Source organism: Protopterus annectens, chromosome 7.part1 (genome assembly GCF_019279795.1).
Source record: "Protopterus annectens isolate FY-2018-M chromosome 7.part1, PAN1.0, whole genome shotgun sequence".
Taxonomy (NCBI): domain Eukaryota; kingdom Metazoa; phylum Chordata; order Ceratodontiformes; family Protopteridae; genus Protopterus; species Protopterus annectens.
Window position 1 is genome coordinate 359,953,925 of NC_056740.1, and position 15,861 is coordinate 359,969,785.

Here is a 15,861-nt window from a genome sequence, read left to right on the forward strand (position 1 = left end):
TGCCTTGCAACCTGATAGAGTTTTTGTGTCATCTGCTGAGTCACTTTCCAGAAGCTGGTAGAGTGTCTCTGATGCCTTGTTCTTTGTTATTGTATCCGCTCTCTTAACCTCTTTGTTAGTCAGCCAGTATTCCTTCTTAGATTGGTCCATCTTTTTTCCCTTTCCCATTCTCCCACTTTTTTCTGCACTCCTCCTTGATTTTGTTGACCTCCTGGATTTCTGCATTCCACCACCTGCTTTCCTTATGTACCTTATTTCCATACCTGTGTTGGCAGTATATGTGTTCTGTAGTTCTCACACATGCTATTTTGAAGATGCTGCCATTCTTCTTCTTCAGCTCCAGTGATTTCCTGTTCTACCTGAGGTGCTAGAACCCTGAGTATTTCCTTGAACCCTTGCGCTTCCTCTTCAGTTAATTTCCAAGTCTTCATCTTAGTCTCTTTTGACCTTACAGCATTCTGTGACCACTGCTTCCAGCTGATTGTGGTAACCAGTGATTTAGAGTGTAGGCTGACTTTGCAATCACTGATTCTACCTCACTGCCTTTTCCTTAGGAGGAACTCTGCCCGAGTTGCATGTTGGCCACTCTTGCATGGGACCTTGTGACTGTTTGTCTCTTGCTGAACCATGTGTGGCTGCCATCAAGCCATTTGGCAGACATTTGTCTAGAAAGGCCTGCCCTTTATTCCTATTGCTCCAACCATGTGGACCCAGACGGTCCTTGTTTCCTGTTGTCTGTCCCAATATGCGAGTTCAGGTCCTCCATTATCAACACTAACTCATGTGTCTTACTTTATCCAGCAGTCCCTGCAGCTGCTGTCTGAATGCCCTCTTTTCCTGGCTGTCACAACCTTGCTGTGGGCATATGCTGAGATTATGAATACTGCCCTATCATTACACTCGAGTCTTATTGCTCTGAGTCTGTCAGTAATTCTGATGACATTCCTCACTATCTTCCGAAGCCTCTCCCTCACCACAGTTCTCACACCTTTTCTAGTCTGTCCTTTCCCTAAATAATAGACTCTGGATCCCAAGCCAAGTGGTTTTGCTGCACCAAACTTCCGTCTTGCCTCCTAGATACAGAGGATGTCCAGCCTCCTCCATTCCATTATGTCATCAACTTCCAAGCTGCATCCTGTCTATGAACCTATATTGTGTGTAGCAATCATTAGTTCATGTTTGGTTTGGCAGATTGATTAGTTTTACATTTAGCTTTTGTTCAACAGAACTATCTCAGGTGTAACCCAAGCGGGTCAAATGGAGACTGGCCAGCCAATTGCTTATTGACCCAGGGCTTGACAGGCTATATGGTGGGTACACAAACTCTGCCCAACTGAGGGAACGTAGACCCCTCTCACTTTTAGCATGGGCCCCTGGCGTATGTCAGAGTAGGCCGGGTTCTCACCTCACTTATCACCAGCAAATACCCATGCACATTTTTATCGACATTAGTCAATGTGACCAAATCACCTAGAGACAAATTTTACACCATTGAGTATCTATCCCTGACATGGAAAATTGCAATGTGACTGGTTTGGTTTCTTGTTGAACAACGTGTCTGCCAGGAAGGAACTGAAAGACTCTGGAGACTTTCTCCCAAGGTACATTTCCTTATTGACAGCTATGAATGGATTGAAAAGCTGTCCCCATTAAACTGCTTGTATAGTCTTTCTACTGAGTCCCACATATTGTGCAGGCAGGCTCAGATTAGTAATGAAGACCTACTAGCTAAGATACTGATAAAAATCTAGAGTTGTGATAGATTCTGACATAACCCCTTTTAAAAATAGGATTCGGTGATTCAGCAGGCTGCTTTTCAAAAGTGTCATCTGGATTGATGCATTTCTTGTGGCTGCATTTTGCCCCTAATGCTGGCAGTTTTTGTAGCTTGAAAAGTGTCAGATACCAATAATATTGGTAATAATTAGTTCCCCTCTCACTGTAGTACTGGTCTGGCCATTTTGTTTAGCAGTTAAACATGTTTGGCCTCTCATATTTTGCAGTTTTTAATTCCTTAAGGCTTCTTTCATTGTCATTTTTCTTGTGCACTTAGTAAATGTTTCCTTCAGTTCTCAAATTTTGTGCATGATTTGTGTCTGTAAGTTGTTTGATAAAAAGCTAATTTTTGCTAATTTAGCATTTTGTTACATGTTTAGAAATTGACGTCCGAGATATGTCTGCTCAAGTTACCAGTCCATCAAGGAAAACTGAAGATGCTGAAATTATTGAGGCTGGTAAAAACACATACTGTGTTCGCTTTATACCAGAGGAAATGGGTGTTCATACAGTTAGTGTGAAGTACCGTGGGCAACATGTCCCGGGTAGCCCCTTCCAGTTCACTGTTGGACCTCTTGGTGAAGGTGGATCACAGAAAGTACGAGCTGGAGGCCCTGGTCTTGAAAGGGGAGAAGCAGGGGTGCCAGGTAAGTCTTTCTAAGTGTATATGGGGAAGGCCTGTGTCATATGCCTCACTGTTAAAGAAAGGAAATATGTGTTATGAAAATCAAAATATATTTTATTTCTTCTTTTTATTTCAGTAATGATTTGGACTGCTGTATTTGAATTTAAAAGCAATAAGATATGATTTAAAAAATTGCCAAATATTTGCTATCAACATGACTTCAGTAACAGAAGTAGCAGTTGTATTAAGCACATTGCAGCTGAGTCTAGTTGCATTTTGTTTCATGTATGTGACCCTGAATATCTTAGCTGACCTCTTCTTGGCTTTCACTATAAAAATGGAAACGTTTACTAAAAAAAAATCCACAACTCAGCTGGTCTTTTTTAGTGTTTAGGTTACTTTCAGAAAAGTTATGTTTTCTGTGAAGTATTATCCATTTTTACCAATTATTTTTATGGCTTTTTTTCTGTACAAATAACAACTTTAAAATAATGTCCAGCTGTAAGTGAACCATTAGTAAAAATAAAAAGCAGTGTCAGATGTAGCAAGTCGAAAGATATACGAGATGTTGCACACCAGATGTTAGTAGGACATCATCTATACGTGTCACTTTCATTTAGTAGAATGAAGAGACTGTTCCAGACAGAAAATAAAATGATGTATGGCTTGTTCTAACAAAATTGCACAAGTAAACAAAACCTGAACTGATTCATACTTCCTGTGGGATTTCTTGACATAATGCATCATGGAAGCGTAACTTTTGTGCCTCAACGGTATTGCAGTAAGATATAATGTTTGGATAGTTAATTTTTTTTTTTTTTTGTAAAAAAGTTCAGAATAGCATGCTTTTAACAGTTTATTGGTCGGGTATAAGAGATAAAGGTTACATTTTTAAGTTTATGAAGTACTACAGATAAACTGCATAAGTTGACAGCATGTAATGTCTGGGGCCAAGAGGTTATAGGTTCATAGGTTCATACTAGGCTGTCTGCCCAAGGGCATTTATAAGCCTAGCCCATAGTTATGTGGCTTTCGCCACCCCTTTAGTTTGAATAAAACTATGCCTATTATTTTGCTGTGCCTCTGTCAAGCAGTGACACTGAAGTAATCCCTGGGGTATATCTGCGATCTCCCATTCATTGGTCAAGATTCCTCTTGAACAAGGCCAGCGAGGTGCTCTGCCTCACATGTACCGGGATTTTGTTCCACAGCATAGGGAGTCTCTGGGTGATGAATCTGTCCCTCCAGCACGTTCTATTAATAACCGTGTCAAGGTTTAAGTCTCCCGCCCTTGTGGTGCTGAGGGATCTAGATTTTTGAGGTGAAGCATATTCATCAAATCTGGGTTTGACATGGCCTTATATGTCAGGCACAGGTCACCTCTGAGCAAGCGGTATGAGACTGAATAGAGCTGGAGTTCTTTCAGTCGGGCAGCATAAGACATATTTTTGAGACCCTTTATCCTTTTGGTGAGGAACTTTTCGGCCTTTCCAGCTGCTGCAGGTGTCGGCTCAGATACATTCGAATGGGGCATTGTACTCAATCATAGGTCTAATGAGTGATGAGTACAGGGGACGATGACCTCCCTTGATCTAGATGTGAATCCCTTCATGATCAGGTGGGCAATGTAGAAGGTTTTCCTAACTACTTTAGCAACATGAGTGTCAAACGAAAGGCTACTGTCAACCTGGGTCCCCAGATCCCTGATGACTTCTTCTGTGCTCAGTGGATTGCCACCTATATGGTAGCTAGGGTAACCTTGTTTTTCCCGAAGGGTATGACTATGCATTTCTTGGCGTTTAACTTTAGGCCATGGCTCTGGCACCAGTTATCCGTTTCTATGAGGCCCTTCTGAAGGATATCTGTGTCAGATGTGTTTTCGACTATGGCGCCCAGTTTGCAGTCATCTGCAAACTTTGTCAGCCATAACCCTCCTGTGTTTGCTTGTACTTCAGAAAAGTAGATGCCGAACAAGAGTGGACCCAGGACTGAGCCCTGTGGGACACCACTTGTGTCAGGCTTTGAGTCTGACATGGCTCCAGCAACTCTGACCCTGTGGGTTCTGTCACAGTTTGCAACCCATCTTGTGATGTATGGGTTTACATTCAAGCTGATGAGTTTTTCGATGATACCTGAGTGGGGTATTGTGTCGAAGGCCTTTGCCAGGTCGAGGTAGGCTGTATGGACTGCCTTTCCCTCATCAATGGCCTTGGTGACTGTCTCGAAAAAGTCAACCAAGTTTAAAAGGCATGATCTGCCTTTGACAAAGCCAAACTGGGTTGGATCCAAAGTCTGCAAGTTCCCTATGTCTTTATTTATGAGTTCCATTATGATCCTCTCCATGGCTTTGCAGATAAGGCTTGTCAAGCTAATGGGACGGTAATTTCCAGGGTCGGTGGAGGCACTGCCTTATGAAGTGGGACCACAGTCGCCGTGCGCCACTCCTTGCACGTATCCTGAGGTGAGGCTAAGATTAAACAGCTGTCCTAACTGCGGGTTTAATTCCTCATTGAGTTCGTGGAGCACACAGCCGGGGACATCATCCGGTCCCATGGATGCTGTGTTTTTTGCCTTGGAGAGCGCAGTTCTCACCTGGGCGTTGGAGATGTTTGGGGGGCTACAATCCTCTGGTATAGATATCTCTCCTTTTGGGGGGGAGGGGGGGGGGAAGTTTGCACTGAACCTGTCAGCCAGAATGTTGGCAATGTGTGTAGGTTCAGTAATCTTCACATCATTTTGAACTAATTCTGAGTATATCTGGGAGTTTCCTCCTAGGTTTCTAACATAGCTAAAGAAGGCCTTATGATTGTCTTTTGAGTCCTTGGCGATTTTTCTCTCAAAATTTGCCTTGGATGATTTTATGAGAGCTCTTAGTTTTCTACTTATAATGATCAAAGGTGTCTTACCTTTCAAGGATTTTGCTCTATCTTGTAGTAGATTCCTCCTTTTGTTGTAGAGCTTGTTTATGGCTGGGGTCCACCAGACTGGACGCTTGCTTTTGGTACAAAGAGTCTTAGTTTTGTTTGGGATTGCCTGATCCATGCAGTCCTGTAGGTGCTGGTAGAAGGCATTTGTTAGTGATTCAGTGGTTTGAGTAATGTTTACCACTGGCTCAGGGGCCTTAAAGGAGACCACACTAGTTTTTAGAAGTGTGATGTCGGCTTTTGAGAAGTTTTTCACTGTGGTCTTTTTTATTTCAGGTGGGGGCGGGATGAGGACCTCCAGCGAGATTAGTTTATGATCTGATCTCACCAGTGAGGGGTATACTTCCGGTGTTGAACATTGTGATCCCATGTTCGTGATGATGAGATCAAGTATGATGTTCTTCATCTCACATTGCTGCAGTCCTTAAACTTGGGTAGTCCGCTGTCCTCGGTCGGCCCGACTATCAAAGTATTAGGCTGACGTCGGTCAAGGCGCTTAAGACTGACATCAGAACGTCAGTGTACAAATGCGCATGACCGACGTCATATCCTCAGTCTTTTTTGCCGCATGGTCCGATGCAGAAGCAGCGTTGCAAGTGCCGTTCGGCGTTCTGAAATTTTTCGAATTCGGAGTTTCAGACCGAGTCAAAGTTGGCTAAGTACCCCGTTGGGGAATATTTTAGTTTTTTCTTGCCTCAGTGGTTTACCGGATGTCAGAAAAAGTGAATAACTGTATTTCTTGTGGGAAGCAGATACTGCATAGAGATTATCATACTTTGTGTATTCCTTGTTTGGGGCCTGAGCACGACGTTGTTGGGTGTCGCTTTTGTGCGGGGTTCAATAAGCGCACTATTAAGCGAAGGTTAGATTGTGCCAGGTTGGTCTTCGGGAAGCGGTGCAATTATAATATGCCGTCGGATGCTCCGCCCGCTTCTTCAAGAAGCGCAAAGACAAAGCAGCTAAACCCAGGCAAGAAGAGTCGCCCGCACGGACGCCGGTTCTTTAGAGGCGCAGTGGAACCGTGGTTCCGCGGAGGCTTCTCTGGAGTCCCAGGGGGAGACTTTGATATTGCAGGATGTGGCCTCTCAGGAGGCAGGTCAGGCTGAAGGGGCTTCTCAAGTTACTGTACTCCCCTCCCTTCCTAGGGTGGTTAGGCCCTCTCCTTCTGTTTCCAAGGCTTCTCCCAGAGGCAGGCCAGGTTTAGCTTCTGTTGGTGTCACTCCTAGTTCTGCAGGATCTGTGCCCAAGAAGCACATGCTTAAAATGGCAGAAGATTTAATTACTTTGATTAGAGGTTCTTTGCCCCCTCCTGATAAGAGGCCTAGGGTGGAACCAGAGTTGGGGAGTTTTGAGCAGGCTTCGGATGTTTCAGAGTCTTCGGCTGAAGACTTGCAGGAGTACTCTCCTTATTCTGATTCTGATGCAGATGATTCGACTCCTCCTGCTTCTCCTCCAGAGGATTTTTCTTTTTCAGAGACTCTTCATTCCATGAGGGAACATTTTAAGTGGGAAGGTCAGGACTTCTCTGATTCCAGGAAAAGGCTTAGGGAATTTTTGCTTTTACCCCAGCATAGGCCTTTGGCTATACCACCTGTTCTGGATGTTGTGGAGGATGTGTTTGCAGAGGCTTCACTAAATCCTGATTCTTTGCCTCCTGCTCCTGTTAAACCGGATAGGTATTACAGGGTGCCTGAGGCTCATAAATATCTTTATAAGAGTCCTAGGGCGGACCCAGAAACTGTTAGTCAGGGACCTAAGGGTGTCAAGGCCTCTGTTGTAAAAAATCCGGTTCCTCCAGATAAAGAGGCCAGAGCTTTGGATAGATGGGGAAAGAAAGTCTATACTTCTTCCACCTTAGCTATGAGGGCTTTGAATTGCCAGTTTCGCATGTTGAAATATCAAAACTATCTTCTTTCTCAATTGAAGTCTAAGGTAGATGCTCTGGCGGAAGGCATTGAGTGTAAAGAATTACAAGATTTGGTGCATGTCTCGGAACAGGTGGGTAAGCATTCTTTACAATGTGGTTTTGATGCTGTACAGGCCTCGTCTAGGGTGGCTGCCACTGGTTCATTTCTTCGCAGGCACGCCTGGCTGAGGGATCAGAATTTATCTGACCATGTTAAGACAAGGATTTTGGATGCTCCTTTACAGTCTGATGTGTTGTTTGGTTCACCTGTGGAGTCAGTCTTGAAGAAAATGGAGGACAAAGCTAAGTCTATGCAGGCTGTTAAAGATTTTTTGCAAGTTCAGCCTCCGAAGTTTAGTAGGAATTGGCCTGCTAAGGGGTGGACGTATCCTTCTTATGATTCTCAGTCTAGGGGTAGATCTAGACGTGGTAGGGGCAGGGCTCAGAGTTCCTTCAGACCTAGAACGGGGAGTTCACCTGCACAGTCTTCGGGTGAGGGCAGGGGCCAGTCCTTTCGTAAACAGGCCCAATGACCTACCTTTTCAGCTGCCAGACCCTTCTCGCCTGGCAGCACCTTTGGGAGGAAGGTTGGCACTCTTCAAGGAAAATTGGAGTTTGATTACTCAAGACAGATGGGTATTGGATATCATACACCAAGGTTACAAGTTTTATTTCCATACCTTGCCTCCTTTCAAAGGCATGCCAGACGTTCCTCCTCAGCAAAGACTAGCGGCTCACAAACAAATTTCTCTGCTACTTCAAATAGGGGCCATACAACCGGTCCCTCTACCAGAAGTAGGCCTAGGATTTTATTCTCGCCTGTTCCTAGTACCAAAGAAGGGGAACACGTGGAGACCAATTTTGGATTTATCTATCCTCAACACATATCTGGACATTCCCAAGTTCAAAATGTTGACGTTATAACAGCTTTTGCCTCTGCTGGGCAAAGATCACTGGATGGTTACTCTGGATCTCAAGGAGGCTTACCTTCATGTTCCTATCAGGCTCAGTTGCAGGAAGTATCTGTGTTTTCGGGCTGGGACTTCTCATTATCAGTTCTCTGCATTGCCCTTTGGCTTATCTACTGCGCCCAGAGTGTTCACGAAAGTTCTGGCTCCAGTGATAGCTTTCTTCAGGCTAAGAGGAATACAGATCTATCCTTATTTGGACGATTGCCTGATTCTGGCCCAAGAAAAGGACGAACTTCTTCATCATTTACAGTATGTGATAGCAGTGCTAAGATGCCTGGGGTATTCTGTGAACGAAATAAAGTCCAGTCTAGTACCCTCTCAGGACATGTGCTTTCTGGGTGTGAGACTGAATACAGCGTCCCAGATGGCCTTTTGACCCCGGACAAACAAAAGAATCTTTCTCTTTACTTCCATCAGTTGTCTCATCAGTCCAGGCTGACTGCAAGGACAGTCCTTCAAGCCTTGGGGTTCATGGCATCTTGTATGCTGGTGCTTCCCAATGCCAAACTGCATATGAGGAAGCTACAATGGTATCTCAAAAATGTATGGACACAGCACTGCCAAGATATGGACACTGTCATTCAAATAATACTTTGCATTCAAAAGGAGTTTTTGTGGTGGGCTCAGGAATGTCACCTAAACAAGGGACTCTCTGTGACCCGACCAGAGGCGAGTCAGATTCTAACGACAGATGCCTCAGACAAAGCTTGGGGAGCTCATCTAAATGGAAAGTGGATACAAGACACGTGGCCTGCCAGACTTCAACATCTACATATCAACTTGAAGGAGATGTTAGCAGTCCAATTTGCATTCATAGCTTTCAAGGATTTACTTCTTCCAGGGCAGGTGTTGGTTCTAACAGACAACACAACTGTCATGTGGTACATCAACAAGCAAGGGGGAACGATTCTTATCCTCTATGCAGACAAGCAATGATTTTGTGGGAGACTGCTCTCAGTTTACAGCTGAATCTTCAGGCAAGGTTTCTGCCGGGAGCACAGAACTCCTTAGCAGATGTGTTGAGCAGACAAATTATGGATCCCCACGAGTGGAAATTGGATCCTCATGTATTTCAGAAATTGACAGTGTTATGGGGAACTCCAGACATAGATCTGTTCGCTTCTCCACTAAACTACCAGCTGCCAAAGTTTTGCACAAAAAGGTTTCATCCCACAGCTTGGAAAGTGGATGCTGTTTCATTCAAGTGGAGCAATCTTCATGTGTATGCCTTTCCACCTCTGCCTCTCCTCCCAAAGTTACTCCTGAAGGTCAGACAGGACAAGCCAAAGATGATTTTAATAGCTCCAGATTGGCCTCGACAGCACTGGTACCCATTACTGAGAAGTCTGGTACGGGAGCCTCCATGGCCTTTGCCTTCGATTCCACACCTGCTGTCTCAGGAGAACAGTCATTTACTCAATGTCAAACTTCACTCTCTACATCTAACAGCCTGGCATATTCTGTTTTAAACCCTGGAGGGTCTCAGCTTCCACAGCAAGTTTTGAATGTTATTTTGGAGGCCAGAAGGCCTAGTACAAGGAAAGTGTACGCAGATAAATGGAAGAGATTTTTATTTTGGAGTACAGCAAAGGAATTTGATGTTTCTAAGCCTAATTTAAGTGTGGCTCTTCAATATCTTACTGAGTTACTGGACAAGGGTTTGTCCTCTTCTATTAAGGTTCATGCTGCAGCAATTTCTGCTCACTATGACTGTGACCCACCATTGTTTTCTCATCCTTTGTTTAAGCAATTCCTTAGAGGGGCAAAGAATATAAGACCCCGACGTAGAGCTCCTACTCCTGCTTGGGATCTCAATTTTGTGTTGGAGAAACTCACTCTACAACCTTTTGAGCCTGCAGCTACTGCCGAGTTGAAATATTTGTCATGGAAGACTGCTTTTTTGTTGGCCATTACCTCTGCGAGAAGTGTTTCTGAATTACAGGCCCTTATGGCGGTTGAGCCTTTCTTAATTTTCTATAAGGACAGGGTATCTTTGCGTACTAATCCTTCCTTTATGCCTAAAGTGGTTTCTAGTGTGGCTTTAAACCAAACTATTCATTTGCCTACTTTTTATGCAAACCCCCAAAATAAAGGGAAAAGATTTTGCACACTTTGGATTTACACAGGCAGTTGCGATATTATTTGAGCAGAACTAAAGGGTTCAGGCAGTCTCAGCAGTTATTTGTTTCGTTTGCTTTGGGTTCTCAGGGCAAGCCTGTGTCAAAACAAACTATTTCTAAGTGGATTGGGTTTTGTATTGCTTTCTGTTATTCCCATCATGGTAAGGTGATTCCAGCTGGGATTAGGCCTCATTCCACTAGGGCTACTGCCACTTCTACAGCTTTTTTAAGGGGGGTGGCAACTAAAGATATTTTGGAAGCAGCTACTTGGAGTTCAGTGCATACTTTCTCTAAGCATTATCACCTTCCACTTTACTCTAAATCTAGGGCTGGTTTTGCCACTGCAATTTTACAGGGCATTTTGGCAGCTCCTAATGCTTTATAGTTTTGCCATCCTCCCTTTCCTCTGCTTTGGGATTCTACCCAAGTGTAAGGACTGCAGCAATGTGAGATGAAGAACATAGTACAGTTTTGTACCTACCATAAATGTAGATGTTCAAGATCCACATTGCTGCAGTCCAATTACCTCCCTCCTTCCCCTCTGTAGTTAGAGGCGGTTGTGTGGTTTGGGTTGTGAATATTGTGGATATTGTATATATTGTACATATGATTAGTGCAAGGGTGGTTGGTTGTTTTGCTGTCTTTTGGTTTTGACCTTTCTTTTTAGGGTCTTCTGACATCTGGGGCAAGAAAAGACTGAGGATATGACGTCGGTCATGCGCATTTGTACACTGACGTTCTGATGTCAGTCTTAAGCGCCTTGACCGACGTCAGCCTAATACTTTGATAGTCGGGCCGACCGAGGACAGCGGACTACCCAAGTGTAAGGACTGCAGCAATGTGGATCTTCGAACATCTACATTTATGGTAGGTACAAAACTGTACTTTTTCTCCTCTTGTGGGGATGGTGACTAGTTGTTCCATGGCATTTGAGTTTATGAACTCCAGGAACCTTTGGGCTAGAGTGTTTGGGCTTGAGTAGTGTTCCCAGTCTATATTAGGGTAGTTGAAGTCACCTAGTATGATGGTGTTTGGAGATACATTTATCCCCTCCAATGTTTTCAGGAAGGCCATGTGAGGTTCCTGAGTTTGAGAGGGTGGCCTGTAACATGCTACAAATTGTAGAGCAGTCTTGCCTATGGTTAATTGCACCTGGATGGTCTCCGATGCATCGTGCGTTGCCACCAACCTTGAGGTGTGGGTGTCCTTTATGAATATGGACACCCCCCCTCCTTTCTTGGTGTTGTCCGGATTTTGGGGCCGGAACGCATGATATGAGGTGAAACCTGATAGTGCTGGGGTGCTCTCAGGAGCCTTGAACCAGGTTTCTGTCACAGCACAGACATCGATGATGTTCTTCGTGTTTCACTGTTGCAGTCATAACTGTAGGGTGCTCCTGCCGGCAGGCAGCCCGAGGTCGGCCAGAATCCCAATGTCTGGGTCTGGCATCGGCTGTACAAGCTAGTACCCTGACGTCAGTACGCTCTGGTACATAGCCCTCAGCCGACGCCATCTTCTCCAGTCTTTCTTGCCGTGCGGTGGAAAGCAGCTCGCAAGTCGTTGGTTGGCGATTTTCGAACAGCGTATTTTGTTGTTGTCGGTCCGAAGTTCTTACTTCTCTTCTCAAAGCTAAGTACCCCATTGGGGAATCTTTTTCTTGTTCCTCCGGTGTCAGAAAAAGTTAATAATTGTATATCGTGTGGGAAACAAATACCTCATAAAGATTTCCACTCTTACTGTCTACCTTGCTTAGGCCCTGACCACGACGTTTCTTGTTGTCGGTTCTGTGCCAGGTTCAATTCTCGTACTATCAAGCGCAGGTATGATTGGGCTCTAAATTATTTTGGCAGATGCTTCAATTATAGAATGTCGTCGGACACTACCGGAATTCAAAAGAAGTGCAAAGACAAAGACAGGCCTCCGAGGTCCAAACAGGACTCGTTGCAGCTGGAGCCAGTGTCCGGTTCAGCTGTCGTCAGTGAGGCGCTTTTGCAGCCCCTGTCGTCCGCCGCTTCTGAACCGATGGCCGATACGGACTCCCATGGGGAGCCATCAAGGCCTACTATTTTAACTGCTGCAGGACCTTCGGACGTCGCTCCCTCAGATGAGTCCGGAACCGCTGTGCAGGTACCGGCTTCTGAGGGGGTTTTCAGGCCTACTCACATCACTATTTCAAAGGCAAAGACAAAGACTCCTGTTAAGTCTAAAGTTCCTGCCCAAGCTACTTCTGAATCTGCTCCCAGGACACAGAAGCAATTATTAAAGATGGCTGAAGATTTACTTACCATGATTAGGGGTTCTCACCCCCCATCTGAAAAAAGGCCTCGACAGGATGTTCCTCTGGATTCCTCTGACCAGGCTTCTGTATCTTCTGTCTCTTCCTCTGATCAGGAGTATTCTTTTCCTCCTTATGAGGATTCGGATGCTGAGGACTCTTTGCCCTCTGCCTCTCCGCCTGAAGATTTTTCTTTTGGGGAAACCTTGCATGAGATGAGGGAACATTTTCATTGGGAGGGTCAGGAGTATTCTGCTTCCAAGAAGAGGCTTAGAGAATTCCTTCTTCTTCCCCAACATAGGCCTTTAGCTATCCCTCCTGTTCTTGACATTGTGGATGATGCTTTTACTGAGGCTAATTTGAATCCTGATTCCATGCCTCCTGCTCCTTCTAAGCCTGATAGGTTTTATAGGGTTCCTGACTCTCATTTATTCTTATTTAAGAACCCTTCTGCGGATCCTGAAACTATTTCTCAGGGCTCTAAGGCTGCTAAGGTTGCTACTTCTAAGAATCCTATTCCCTCTGAGAAGGATTCTCGTGCTTTAGACAGGTGGGGAAAAAAGGTATATACTTCTGCTACCCTGTCTGTGAGGGCTTTAAATTGCCACTTTCATATGTTTAAGTATCAGCAATTTCTTTTGTCTGTTTTAAAGCAAAAGCTTGCTTCTCTTCCTGCATGTGCAGAGGATAAGGAACTTCAGGATGTATTGCATGCAACTGAACAAGTGAACAAACATAGTTTGCATTGTGGTTTTGATGCCTTGGATGCTTCTTGCAGGGCTGCAGCCTCTGGCACTGTTATCAGGAGACATGCCTGGCTTCGTGAACAAAGTTTACCTGAACAGGTTAAGGCTAAGTTATTAGATGCCCCTGTTCAACACAATGTTCTTTTTGGATCTAAAGCTGAGGAGGTTATTAAAAAGATGGAAGAAAAGGCAAAATCTATGCAAACTGTAAAATATTTCTTGCAAGTTCAGCCTCCTAGAATTTCCAGGAATTGGCCCTCCAAAAATTGGTCCTTTCCCACGTCTGACAGGCCTCAAAGGGGAAGATATAGACGCTCCAGAGGTCGTGGTCAAGCTCAGGCCTCTTACAGATCTAGACAATGGACTGCTTCTTCACCTAGAAGGGGAGAAGACAGATCCAATCTCAAAGAAAACAAACTCAATGACTCTCTCGGTTGGGTTACAGGACCCCTTCACCTGGATGCCCCTCTCGGAGGAAAACTGTCTCTTTTTTACAGAAATTGGACTCATATTACCCAGGACAGATGGGTATTGGACGTGATTTTAAAAGGCTACAAATTCCACTTTCATACTCTGCCAAGGACTTACGGTTGGCCAGATCTGCCATAACATCAATGGTCAGAGGCCTTAAATCAAGTGGATGCTCTTCTGGCCATGAGAGCCATAGAGCCTGTTCCTCTCTCAGAGATGGGAAAAGGTTTTTATTCAAGACTGTTTCTGGTTCCTAGAAAACAAAGCTCATGGAGACCTATTCTGGACCTTTCTGTGTTAAACACCTTTTTGGAAATTCCAAAATTCAAGATGCTTACTCTGCAGCAACTAATTCCAATGCTCTCTCAGGACGCCTGGATGGTGACATTGGACTTAAAGGAAGCCTACTTACACATTCCCATCAGGCAGGAACGCAGGAAATTCCTCAGATTCAAGGCAGGTTCGAGACACTTTCAATTCTCTGTACTGCCCTTTGGTTTATCTACTGCGCCCAGAGTCTTTACCAAGTGCCTGGCACCAGTAGTGGCTTATTGCAGACTTCAGGGGATTCAGATTTACCCCTGTTTGGACGACTGTCTTATTCAGGCAGACAGCAAGGATCTTCTACTTCAACATCTGGAATTTGTTCAACGTCTTCTCTTCCTTCTGGGATTCTCAGTGAACGCAAAAAAGTCTCATTTGATCCCTTCTCAACAAATGGTGTTCTTGGGAGCCCTCTTAAATACGACCGTACAAAGGGCCTTCCTCACTCCAGAAAAACAATCACAGCTGGCTACAATTTTCAACACCTTGGCAACTCTATCTCAGCTCACTGCAAGGAAATTCCTGCAGGCTCTGGGCTACATGGCTTCCTGCATTCTGTTGATTCCAAATGCAAGGCTTCATATGAGAAAGCTTCAATGGTATCTGAAAAGTGTATGGTCACAGCATTACCACGATCTGGACATTCTGATTCCTCTGATCCCCTGCCTCCAGAAGGAGTTCCTCTGGTGGTCCAGGGTGTGTGCTTTAAACGAAGGAAAGCCTTTTCGTCTACCTCAGCCTTCTCAAATCATAACCACGGATGCCTCGGATTATGCTTGGGGAGCACACTTTATAGATAGTTGCCAGCAGGGAACCTGGACAAAGGACCATCTTCACTGGCACATCAATCTGAAGGAAATGTTGGCAGTTCAAAATGCTCTTCTAGCCTTCAAAAACTTTTTGCAACCAGGGCCTCTGCTAATTCGCACAGACAACACCACAGTTATGTGGTACATAAACAAACAGGGGAGTTCTCATTCGTACCCCCTTTGCAGACTAGCTATGGCTTTATGGGACACAGCTCTAAATTTGAATCTACATCTCCAGGCTCAATTCATTCCAGGAGAACAGAATCTCTTAGCAGACAGCCTGAGCAGAAACATTTCAGATCCTCACGAATGGATGCTAGACACCAACTTATTCAACAGGATTACTGCAGTTTGGGGATGTCCCCAGATAGATCTGTTTGCATCCCATCTCAATCATCAGCTGCCTCGCTTTTGCACCAGGTCCTTCCACAAAACAGCTTGGAAAGTGGATGCCCTGTCCTTCAGCTGGAGAAGCCTTTCGGGATATGCCTTCCCTCCTCTTCCTCTACTACCTCGGGTATTACTGAAGATAAAACAGGACAAGCCCAAGTTCCTCATCTTGATTGCTCCAAATTGGCCTCGACAGTTTTGGTATCCAACTTTAAAGCACCTGTTCTTGGAGCCTCCTTGGATTCTCCCTCTGAACCCTTCTCTTCTGTCCCAGCATCAGGGTCGGTTAATACATCACAACCTCAAGACCCTTTGCCTGGCAGCTTGGCTCTTCAAAGGAATTTGATTTCTTCTGGCCTTCCCAAACAAGTTTTGGATGTTCTTCTGGAAGCTAGACGGCCTAGCACTAGGAAATCCTATGCCTCTAAATGGAAGAGGTTTTGTATTTGGATGCAGGACCGAGGCTCGGACCCTCTGGTGCCTGATCTCTCTTCTATTTTGCTTTACCTTTCGGATCTTTTGTC

The 15,861-nt window shown here is 44.8% G+C and overlaps 1 protein-coding gene across 2 annotated transcripts in view; it reads left to right on the forward strand.

The window, feature by feature from the left end:
- FLNB (filamin B) overlaps positions 1 to 15,861 on the forward strand; it is a 4,683,119-nt gene that overhangs the window by 4,270,136 nt on the left and 397,122 nt on the right. For both annotated transcript variants that reach the window (XM_044078788.1, XM_044078789.1), the window contains one exon: positions 2,157 to 2,423. In XM_044078788.1, the coding sequence (XP_043934723.1) occupies positions 2,157 to 2,423 (267 nt within the window). The remainder of the gene's footprint in view (positions 1 to 2,156; positions 2,424 to 15,861) is intronic.